General features: G+C 37.7%; 1 protein-coding gene across 1 annotated transcript in view; it reads left to right on the top strand.

Moving 5' to 3' along the window:
* Positions 1 to 12,361, top strand: part of PLEKHA5 (pleckstrin homology domain containing A5) — a 160,139-nt gene that overhangs the window by 111,976 nt on the left and 35,802 nt on the right. The window contains exons 10-12 of the mRNA XM_030450455.1: positions 4,304 to 4,771; positions 9,432 to 9,900; positions 11,396 to 11,479. Coding sequence (XP_030306315.1) covers positions 4,304 to 4,771; positions 9,432 to 9,900; positions 11,396 to 11,479 — 1,021 coding nt within the window. The remainder of the gene's footprint in view (positions 1 to 4,303; positions 4,772 to 9,431; positions 9,901 to 11,395; positions 11,480 to 12,361) is intronic.

Here is a 12,361-nt window from a genome sequence, read left to right as displayed (position 1 = left end):
TCCAAACCCAATGGTCTGTTAAATGGAATGTTTCAGCTTTAAATAATTTCAGAGCTCTATCTTTATTTTATTGGGGATGTGAGTTGCTTAGAGAGGAAAAAAAAAAGATAGAAGAAATATGTAAAACATTAAGTTGTAGGGGGTTTGCCTGTTTTTTCATAAATTATTCTTACTTTCCACATATCCTTAACTGTGTAAAATAGAAGTGAGACTGAGCTTAGAAAATTAAAATATGACCATTCTTTTAGAACTGATCTGTAGTTGCAGCAGACAAACTCCTTTCTGATGTATTAACTGAAGGGAAGGACAAGTATTATTTGGTCCCATTGACTCACCTGTAATTACTCCTTTCCAAACATTTTTGGTTTAGTGTTACCTAGATAGTAAATTCAAGTTCAATAATGTAGTGAAAGACCTATCAAAATAATTAAATGCAAATAGTTTAGTTAGTGAGTAAGTTTAGTTAAGCTTATGACTCTCAGTATGTTCCCAAACAACCTCTCTGGATTAGCAAAACGTATTCATTCCATGCTGTATCACTGCAGGCCACAGTTAAGTTGTATCTATGAGTATTGTTTGCTTGTGCTTGTAGATGCTAATATCCACCAACATGCTGACTTTATAATTTTTACCCTAAATGCTGATATCTCTACTCTCCCATGTTTAAGAGCATCATTTTTCTATCCACTGTCAGCTGTGTGTGCCAGAGCTTTTGTTTCTTCTGAATAGTGCAGCATGTCCTAAGAAAAGAGTGCTTCTTTTTTTTTTTTCCTCCTTGTGTAGTTACTCTCCCTGAACAGCATAAGCTATGCTGCCAAAAAAGCACTTGTTAGCGTAATGACATCCACAGTGGGGTTTACTGACATCACTGTGTTTGGAAAAGATGGCTTTTTCATTTCAAATGCTGCTGCCTGCTCTATTAAAACAGTTTTCACATCTGTCTGATACTTGATTATATAACCACTCCTCTTACACATATAAGAGAAGGGGTATATATACCATATATAATATGGTATATATAAAACACCAGGAAACAGTATTTTTCTTGTGTTACTGTTTCATTTTATATTATTCCTGTTTTGGTTTAGAAACCTATAAATTTTATTCACTGTATGCTGAAATGCATATGTTCAATGCTCATTCTCTTTTGTCTTCTCCCTCTCCCATCCTCAAAATACCCTATAGGTCTTGCTGAATATGTCTTTGAGAACCAAATATAAATATGGATTTGTGATTTTTTAAAATTTACCTATTAGTTTCTGATAAATCTTTCCCATTTGGATCCTTTGCTCTGTAGAAAGAGATCTCTTGCTCACACCTAGTTGACTGGTTTGATGCACAAAGTTAAAGCCCAGAAGTCTGTTTGCATCTCAGACATTCAGCTTCTGCACCATTGCACAGAATGTCAAATATAAATGCTTGGCTCTGCTGTGTATAACCATAGTAACAAGTGATACTGCATAGAAATCGCATGGAAAAACAATTCTGTGATTTTTGGTCTGTTTGGGGTTTTTTGAATTAAAATCTACAGTGGAAAGTACTGTGGTAGTGTGAATCAAACACTGTGAAGTCTTGTCTTTGCCATCTTGCTGATCAGTGTTTTCAGAGAAGCCACTTTGCCTCTGCATCACAGATTTTCCATCTGTCAGTGGCAACTGCTTCTCTGCTGTAAAGCCCTTTAAGAAAAAATGATGTGAAATGCTATATAAGGTGGTACTATTATGGCATGTTGCATATATACATAATCCTCATGTGTTGAGGATTATTTGCAATGTAGTCCTTACCTTTATTTGTCAACTCTTGAGGGTTGTCTGAAACCTCTTAATTTTCACATCTTGTTTAATGTATTGATAATTGTATGAAATTGAGTTTTTCATTCACTTTCCCTGTTTGGAGAATTCTTTTAGTTTGTGGTAGGTGGGAGAGAGGAGGTGATGCAGCTTTATTCCATACCCCTGAGGAGGAACCTAGGCAGAAATAGTTGTTCCTGGGAACAGTTTAGAGTCTTGGGAGGGAAAAAATAAAAATAAAACCAAAACACCTCGAGTTTAAATAGATTACCACAGCATTTCTTCGGTGATATTTAGAAATTACAGAAATGATGATGTAGGTATAGCTGTTCCACCACGTCCTCCCCCACAAAAGTGTACATAAAAACTGCTTCTACATTAAGATTTTATTTCTCTAAAAGTTGTGGTTGGCAGAAATACTACCCTCTCCTTTGTGCTAGCAGAAAACAGCAGGTGTATCTAACCTCTGCATTTTGTAGTGATGTATGAGAAAAAAACCCACTGTGTTAAACAGTAATGCTGATGCATATAGCCCAAGAGGTGTTCATGTTAGATTATTGGTATAAATGTTTTCATTTTTGATACCTTTGACGTATGCTTATGCATTCTTGGCAGCTCAGGAACAATCACTGAAAGAAAAAGACTGTTTTGAGCTACTTATATCAATGAAGTGTATTTTGGAGGATAACATGAAAAATCAAGCAGAGATTGGGATCATCACAGCTATGACAGAAAGAGGCCTGGGGAGGCAAAATTCACATCTTTTATTAACATGCAAAGTGCATGACCATTTCATTCTAACTCATGTACAGTATGTAAAGGATGTTAATGTCTTGTTTCTGGCTGATACTTGTCAAATGGAGTGCTTGTCAGGGCAGGAGTTTCATGATTCCTTTTATCTAATGGAGAATTCATAGTGGGAGTAGGGTGGTAATGGGAAGGACATTTCTAATTTAATATCTAATATTATTAGCAGCGTGTGATATTTTGTAAGGACCTTAAGGTTTCCATTCCTTTATCTAACTGCTGGGGTTCTGCCTCAAATAGTTGTTAGCCTGGTTAAAATTCATGGCTTAAAAAAAATCTGCTGGAAAAGTGTACTTGTTAGGCATTTAAGCCTCTTATTAAAAGATGGAAGAGAGTAAAAATGGTTAAAGCTATATATTGAAGTTACTGGGAGTTAGAGTATATTGTGGAGACACAGTCATACTTGTGCACACTTGGTCATACTTAGTTGATTATGTATGTGGTGGCCTTTTTAGACACAGATTAAGCACGTGAACTGGAAACAGTTACACAAATTAATAAAACATTTGCAAAAAAGATGCAAAACTTTTATGAAAGGTTAATTTGACATCATCTTAAAATAAAGGTTTGTTCTTGGTTTGGTTTTATACAGAGGTGTAATCTTAAAGAATGATATTTCTCCCTCTTCTTTCAGCCAGGCCAAAAAATGGTGATCAAAACTTTTCATGGCTTCTGTGTTTTCTGGAAAAAAAAGTCTCTGTCTGAGCTGGATGTTCAGTTCATACCCCACTGCGGAAGATGCTGCTTCTTGACATTTTGAAATTCTGTAAAGATAGCTAATAGAACTTCATACATTGAGTACTTTTATAAGTACCATAAAGTGGTAGCTGTTCTAAAAATACCATTATTTTTGTGGTACAGTTCCCTCAGTCAGCAGCTTATTTTCCCCCTTAAAATTAGGGAAGCCGCAGTTATTTTCCACAAAATGTATGCCAGCTAAAGTGATAACATACCAGAGAAACCTAATTGATTCCAGTGACCATGAAAAGTTGTTTGCTTTCTTTAAAGGACCTCATTATATGTTAAATTTACCAGTACTGTGAATCAGAAGCTGGTCAGCAATGAAATCTGCTACCATTTTTAAAGCTGGGTTTAACAATTTTCTGAATTTCAGACTGTTGACATCTGGAAGCTTTAGCTCTTGGAGAGCTGGTGAATATTTTTACTGTTTGCATGCCCAGCCCTCCAGGAGCTGAACATCCACTTTTTCAGACTCAGACTTTATTTCCTCATGTGTCTTTTTTTTCCTAGGGGGCTAATGTGAAGCGGGCTTAAAAAATTTACCCCATGCTATAAACTCTTCTAAAATAGCAAAGAAATAGAGAAGCATAGAAAAAAGAACTCAGGCATGCTCTCCAACCAGAATCAATCAACCAAACCCAAAAAAACAAACCAGATGCATCTACCACTCCTAAAGCAAAATAAAATAAAATAAAAACAACCCAAAACAAAACCAAAATGAAGAACAAAACAAAACAAAAAAAACCCAAAAAACAAACAAACAAAAAAAGCCAAAACAACCTTTCCTTGATTATTGTGGAAAATATGTCCTGGATTTTTCTCTCAAAGATACTTGTGTAAAATACCTGGACAGGGATTCACTGCAAGAACTCCAATAAACACAAACATTTTAGCTTTTCAGTTTTTGTTACTATTTTCAATTAGTGTTTTGTTGATCATACAGCCTTTTGTATCTTCCTTTCCAGAGTAGAGAAGTTAACCACTGAAAATACACCACCTCGAGAGGCAAATAATATTTCTAACCACCGGGTGCTAATTAAGCCAGAGGCACAAAATAACCAGAGAAACAAAGAAGTGAACAAAAATGAGGAAAAGAAGGCTTTGGAAGCTGAAAAATACGGATTCCAGAAAGTTGGGCAAGATAAACCATTAACAAAAATTAACAGTGTGAAGCTAAATCCTCTGGGATCTGAATACAGGACTTTACCCATAACCACAATTCAGGCTGGACACTTCAGACCAATTCATTTAAATGGGTCTGAGAATAAAGCTGTTGGTGTTGTCCTGGCAGACAGTGGAGATGGAGCTCAGCACAACGCAGTTCAGTCACATATGGAGTCTGAGCGAGTTATGCAGAGAACTAATTCAATGCTGCAGTTGGAACAGTGGATTAAAATACAAAGAGGAAAAGGGCAAGAAGATGAAACAAGAGGGTAAGTACCATGGAACTATTTTTAAAAAATCTTTTGCTGCTCAGAACAGATTTATCAAAGTTTCTCTTCTATTAATATTTGAGTTATTATTAATAAATTAAGCTATTTTAATAACTTAGTAAATATAATGGCCAGAAACTGGTTTGGGGTGGTAGAAATTTCTCTTTCCTAGTGGAGAGACAGTGTCATCAATCAAAACAATATTTTTTCCTCTTAAAACCTCTTCTTGAAATTGTCCGTCTTCTCCATTATTGTTGACAGATTCTTCTAATAATATTTGATTTTAAATTCTTCAAAAATATTCCAGGGAGCTTTTAAGCTTCAAATAATCTTCAATTGAAGAGAGACAGAAGCTTTACCTTAGAATAACTCATAGAAACCTAAATAACTTGGTGCTTAAAGCATCTTTTCTCATTAAATTACATATCTCCCAGTTCTAATATTGACTTCCAGTGCTTATTCATGAAGGACTAAAATTATGCATGATTGATATTGAATCTTTTGCTGATAGCAATTTTTTCTGTCTGCCCTAAGTGCAGGGACATTGCTTCTAGGCTGGCTTACAGACAAGCAGCTCCAGTAGTAAATATAAAATTTTTTAATACTGCATTAGATAGGAAATAATGGAGATGCTATCACTGCATATATTTTGAAGAGCTGGAAGCTAAGGGAGTTTGCATATAGAGGGATCACAGACCAGAGTTTAAGACAGAACCAAGATCAGAAAATTCATGTTCCACAAATTTCAAAAAATGAGGGTTTTAGGTTTTTCAATTTTTGCAAAACCTTGAATAATTTACGTTAGTTTGACTTACACTTGCCAAAATTGGCTGAACATTTCCTTATTGCCTTCAGTCCTTCATTAAATAAGTAAGGGATTGTTATTGTGCTGTTTCATGAAGTACTCAACGCAAATAGTTTGATCAAGTTTGAACTTGAATTACAGGGAGCACCTTGCACACTTTGACATTTATTTTATTATGTGTGCTTGCCTAATGAGCACTGGGGGGACTGATGCAATTGGATATTTTTAAAATTGGGCTGTAAAACTGGCAATAATTTTTCAGATGCAAACAAGTTCATAAACCCTAAAACTGATTTTAATGGTGGGAATCAAATGAAGGCAAGTAATGTTAACAGTTTGTTCCTAATTAACAATATTTATTCTTGATTATGTAGTCCACTTGTTCCTTAAATAAGGGTGGCACTGATAACACAGTGTGCTTTCAGCTGCAGAGCTCCATAAAGGTAGCAAATGGAAAAATAACTGACCTGGAGCTATCTTTATTTGCTTTGTGTGGAAGTGGTGTTGAATAATGTTTTACATGTCTAATGTATAGCCATGTCTTTAGAATGTGGTTCCATTTAAATTTTAAGTTTTATTTTTCTTCAGATTATCAATTTCTGGCTAGAGACAGAGATTTAAGTAGAATTGACTTTGGCAGATGAGAGTAGAAAGAAACTCCAGTTTATGGTAATGCTCAAGGTTGGGGTAAGCAGACAGTAAGGTTGTTTGTAGTACAACCTGTTTAACTCAGAGCTTGAATTATTTTGAGAGGTGTAGTCTTCACTTAATGGGCAAAAGTTGATCTCTTGTAACAAAAATGCTTTCCATTGCATTGTCCCTCTCATTGCCCATGTGGCCTGGAAGGCCAATGGCATTCTGGCTTGTATCAGGCACAGTGGCCAGCAGGACGAGGGATGGAATTCTCCCCCTCTACGCAGCGCTGGTGAGGCCACACCTTGAGTACTGTGTCCAGTTCCAGGCCCCTCAGTTCAGAAAGGAGATTGAGGTCCTGGAGCGGGTCCAAAGGAGGGCAACCAGGCTGGTGAAGGGACTCCAGCACAGATCCTGTGAGGTGAGGCTGAGGGAGCTGGGGCTGTTCAGCCTGGAGGAGGCTCAGGGGAGACCTCATCACTCTCTACAACTCCCTGAGGAGAGGTTGTAGCCAGGGGGCGGTCAGGCTCTCCTCTGAGGCAAGTAGTAACAGGAGGAGAGGGCATGGCCTGAAGCTGTGCCAGGGTTTATGTTGGATATCAGGAGGCACTTCCCGGAGAGAGGAGAGGGTGATCAGGCATTGGGAATGGACTGCCCAGGGAAGTGGTGGACTCACCATCCCTTGTGGTGTTTTAAGGAAAGACTGGGTGCGGCACTTAGTGCCATGTTCTAGCTGATGTGGTGGTGTTAGGTCATAGGCTGGACTTGATGATCTCAGAGGTCTTTTCCAGCCTCAATAATTCTGTGAATCTGTAATGTGTTAGAGAAATCATGGGTGACCAACCTGAGTATCTAGCATGTCGTACTAAAAAAACCCAAAAATTAAAATACAAAAACACTAACAAACAGGTTCATTCAAATAACTCCATATAAAATAGGAGTTGTTAGCTGTCTTTAATACATCCAACTTGGACAGCAGAATCAACATTGCTACCCAAGAGTAATCCTAGAAACAACCTCTAAAGGTGTCTGTGAGGAATTTATAGTCTTGTGTGGAAGCCTTTTTTTCTTTTTTTTCTTTTTTTCTCCAAATGGGGGCATTTGTGGGGAGCTCTGGATGATAGTTGCAGAAATCCTTTGCAGCCTCTCTGTGTGCATGACTGCTCGGTGGGCTGCAGCACAGGATTTGACTAGAATGACATTTTTACAGGTATCAACTGGACATTTGTAAATCTGGTTTGATTTTTGTCAAATTATGAAAAACAAGGTTTAATATTGAATTGACGGGGCTTGTTACAGTTTTCATGGTTTACCAATGGAAGATGGATATATTCCTAAATATGCTAGAATATAAGTAATTGCAGACAGACTTTAAATTGGTGTCTTTATGTAGCAGATGCTTCAGGCAGCTTTTTTCTAAGCTTTCAGGCACATTTAAAGGAGCCAACAGAACTACACTGCCCATTTATTTCATCAATAAAATGGAAAAGAAGCCTCTATGAGAGAGGTATATCTAGCTACTGGTTGTGTTAATGACAATACCAGGCTTTGCTGTACACACTTGTGAATAGCTCAAATAGTATTTTGGAAGTTCAAAACCAAACCCAGAAATGTCTTGATGTTTTGTTTTGTTTTTTTTTTAAATATGGAGCCTTATCATTAGTGGTATGTTATATAAAGAAATTTAGAGGTATTTAAGCAGATTTTGCAGAAACAGAATTGGATTTGAAATTCGTTTTCCTTTTTGTGTGTTTTGGTTTAGTTTGGTTTTGTTGTGGGTTTTTTGGTTTTTTTGGGGGGGAGGGTGAGAATGAAAATCCATCCAATATAAAAATGGGGATTCTTGGAAAGCTTCAGAAACTGTAGCAGATTCGGTAGATAAAGGCCTTCATAGCAGTTTTTGTCTCAACTATTTTACAGGTGACTGTGAATACTCAGCTACTTTCACTATTGATGGCTAAAACCACTTTTCAATTTCCTTGATAGTTACTTCATGAGGATCTAACATACATACCTGATAATGCTGGTATACATTTTCATTTACCCTGCATCATTCCTTTAATGTATTTGTGGTGCTGAAGCCATTCAAAAGCACCTTCAGATTCTGGTGCCTGGTCATTGCAGGGATTTTTGTTTGAATTTTTCTGGGGTGCAGCTAGAAGCTGCTGCCCCCTCATGGCTGAATTATGAATAATTTGAGATCAGTTTTGTCTCTGGGCAAGCATCTATCACAGCTGTGATCAGTAGCAAAAGGCTTTAAGGGGTGCACATCTGAATTTTAGATAAGGGTCGAATGAATCAGTGTTTATGACCTAGATACTGTCCTCTGGAAAAAACAGGAATGCTTTGTCATACTTAGGTATGCATCCATACTTGTTATGGAAATTTTGCATTTCAACTAATGCTTGAAAGGTGCTAAATGACTGTAGCACTCCAGAATTGTAATGTGGCAACAAATTGCTAACCCTTTGGATTCACATCCAATAAGCAATAAAATATTATTATCAAAGAAAGAAAGATTTTGCTATTTGTTTCACTTCAATAGCTGGTACGGTATAGCTTGTCCTTGACAACTGCAAAATACAATTTCATTAGGTAATCATTGCTATTTTTCCTTGGCCTGTTGTTAAAAGAATCATTTTTTATGTCCTTAATAACTGCTTGAGGGTTTTTTTAGAGAAGCAACAGGAGAACTTTTCACTTTTGATAAAGAAAGCATTTAAAATGGCCTCATATGGAAACAATATAGTACTTGAAATCTTTCAGACCTTTGGCACAATCAGCATATAGACTGGTTACAAGATTTGATCTAAAGTTGTCATGGCTAGAATGGTAAAAAGATGAAATGAGAATCTTAAAATCAAGCAGCAAATCATAGAATCATAGAATCATAGAATCGACTGGGTTGGAAGGGATCTCTGAGATCATCAAGTTCAACCCTTGAACCACCGTTGCGGTTGCTAGACCATGGCACTGAGTGCCACATCCAGTCTCTTCTGAAATATCTCCAGGGACGGAGAATCCACTACTTCCCTGGGCAGCCCATTCCAATGCCTGATCACCCTCTCCATAAAGAAATTCTTTCTAATATCCAACCTAAATCAGAGATGATAGGATAAAAAAAGGTAAGAGTTTGCTAGCTAAACCTAACCAATATTGAAAACCTTGATATTGCCATAATACCAACGCTGTCCACTAATAAAACGAAAACTTTTCTTTCAGTATAATGTCTTACCAGACGTTACCAAGAAACATGCCAAGCCATCGCCCTCAGGTTTTACCCAGGTACCCAGAAGGCTACAGAACCCTGCCCAGAAACAGCAAGGCACGGCCAGAGAGCCTCTGCAGCGCGGCGCCGCTGGCGTATGACAGAGCCATAGGGCCAGTGACAGCCGAAGAAAAACGGAGGTCGATGCGGGATGACACGATGTGGCAGCTCTACGAGTGGCAGCAACGCCAGTTTTACAACAAGCAGACGACCCTCACGAGGCACGGTACCTTGAGCAGCCCCAAAACTATGATCAATATTTCTGATCAGCCGATGCATTCGATCCCCACCTCGCCTTCCCATGGCTCGATCGCTGGTTTCCAAGGATATTCCCCGCAGCGGACCTACAGATCAGAGGTGTCCTCACCGGTGCAAAGGGGAGATGTCACTATTGATCGCAGACACAGGACACATCATGCTAAGGTAAATCAGTTACTTTAAATGTTGAAAATCTTACACGGTGTTTTGTAGAAAGCGTACCATTTCTTTATAATAAAATACCCTACAGCGCAACATGAGTTTTATAGTAGAGTAAATTACACTGGTATTTTGGAGAAAGGTTCTGTTTTAAAGAGCATTTAAAAATCTAAAGGTTTGAAAAGGTATTTTTCTAATATGCTAGGTGAAAACTTGTTCTAGTATTACTGTCTGTGATATTAGGTTTCTCTAAAGAAAAGGAGTCAATTCTCAAATTATTCAGAATACCGTGTTGTATGTACAGACATCTTTCTCCCTTGTAGCTTTTTTTAGCCGGAACTCCTAAGAGGACTGAAAATCCCAGACTTCTTTCCCCTGATATTTTCTGTTCTTCAGTAACAAGTTTGCCTGCCTTGGGTTTCAGCAGAAAGCTGAGCATAGCCATTTCTTTTGATGCCTTTGAGTTATTTGGGAGATCACTAAAGACAATCAAAATCCATTTGAACACAAACTTAGCATCTGGCTAGCATAACTTTGCTTTTTTCCCCTCAGTGAGAGGGACAGAGAATTAACTGGGTACTGTAGGTGGCTCTGTGATCATAACATCATGCTTATGTTATGCATATTTACTTAATAGATTGGACATTACATAAAGGTTGTTCTTTAAGCTAAATGTAAAACTAGAATTTTTATAAAATGCTCCCAAACCTTTTTGCTAAGTCCTTATCTCACATGTCTTTACGTCTCTTGATACAGGGGAAAATATTTAACTGCATCTTAAAGCAATTTAAAGATCTCACAGTTGTTTACTAAGTTTTCTTTTTGGAAAGTTCTTAGGTCCTTAGCAACAAAGATGTAATTTTCATTTGACATCCTTTGTCTGAACTGCAGTGGAAATGTAATACTCAGTGCTTCTTACACATCTTAGAAACACCACTCGGGACACTGCTGCAGGGCATGTTCTTAGTTGTCCTTTCAGCCTCAGTTTGCTTTCTCATATTTTTTTCCTTGTGGAACACTTTATGCTAGTATTTCAGTTAATATTAAGCAATATTCTTATTTTCCTTCAGTTTTCATGCAGTTTGGTTTGTGTTTCTTTAAGTTACATAACCACCTTTTTCTGTTAACTTGGAAACAAACCTCTTAAGAGGTAGATACATAAGACTGAAACCAGTAAGGCAAATTGAAGATTTAAACTCCAGTGGTGGGAGAAAAATAAAATTGCTCCTCTTTGCATGGGCTGTGATTAGTAGTTGCAAGGAAGAGCTATTAATTAAATGAACAATGAAAGACAGGTTATTTCCAGACATTAGAGGTAGCCTACTTGAGTGACCTAGATGGTAAATTGGCAGGGAGCATGACTGGACAAGGCTGGAACAAACCATTGCAAATTTGTCATGAGTGTGAAGTTGGCTTGGCTTTTTTTTTATTTTTAGAATATAGTAACTGTTGAGTCTTTAGATAAGCATGGATCATACTGTGCTATTTTGTTTTTTTACAGCACGTCTTTGTGCCTGACAGAAGGTCAATGCCAGCAGGTCTGACTATACAGCCTGTTACTGCTCAGAACCTCCAAGGCAAAACAGTGAGTTGCATCTTTATTTGGTACAGCAATTTCTTCTTAAAAGCAATTTTATTAAGTAAGAAGAGACAATACTGAATTCTTATTCTCTTCAAAGTTTTCATTAAATGTAGCCTTTATTTTTGTTGTCATGGCAAATACAGTAGGTGCTCTTGCTACATTGAATCCTGAGATTTTTTTTATTAATAATATTTGATACATTACAGAAATTCCTGGGAGACTGTAGAATACCTCTCAGAACACTTACTTCTACATTAAGTATTTAGAAATTTCTAGAAATAAAATCTACCTTTTTCTGGAAAGCTTTGTAGTAAAACTACATTTGGTAAAACTATGTCCTTTATGACACCTCTCGTTTTTCTGTGATTGAGTTTAAACTCTCACTGAAGATGTTTGATCCAAGTAGTATGAGGGAATACTTGCCAGCTTTCTAACTGAAACATGACTCTTAGTGGAAAGCTAAGAAACTGTCCCAAAATTTACCACATTCATTTGCCAGATTTTGTCTCCTTTCCTTAACCTTTCTCTGTCCATCCCAAATTACTGTTTTGAGACAGTCATGAATCAAAAACACAGATATGGAATCATACTGTGGGCAGGAGATCCTCAGTCAGTCCTTTGCTTGTCTTGACCCCTGTTTCTTGCACTTCCCAGCATGAATCCCTGGCATCTTCAGCAAGTTATGGGTTGGGCTTTGGCAGCTGGCACCTTATCTCTGTGCCTTGCCTTCTGCAGAGGTTTCTTTGGGTTTTTGGCCCCCTCAGCTCTCTTGGCCTCTGGAGCTGGGCCAACGAGTGGGGTAGAGGGCAAGGGAGGTCCAAGTGTCAGCCTGTAGAGACCAGAAGTTCTGTCCAAAGCGCAAGTGTTGCAGGGGCAAGAGGATGA

Source organism: Calypte anna, chromosome 1 (assembly GCF_003957555.1).
Source record: "Calypte anna isolate BGI_N300 chromosome 1, bCalAnn1_v1.p, whole genome shotgun sequence".
Taxonomy (NCBI): Eukaryota; Metazoa; Chordata; class Aves; order Apodiformes; family Trochilidae; genus Calypte; species Calypte anna.
The sequence above is the reverse complement of the archived record's forward strand: the minus strand, read 5'-3'. Positions and strand labels throughout refer to the sequence as shown.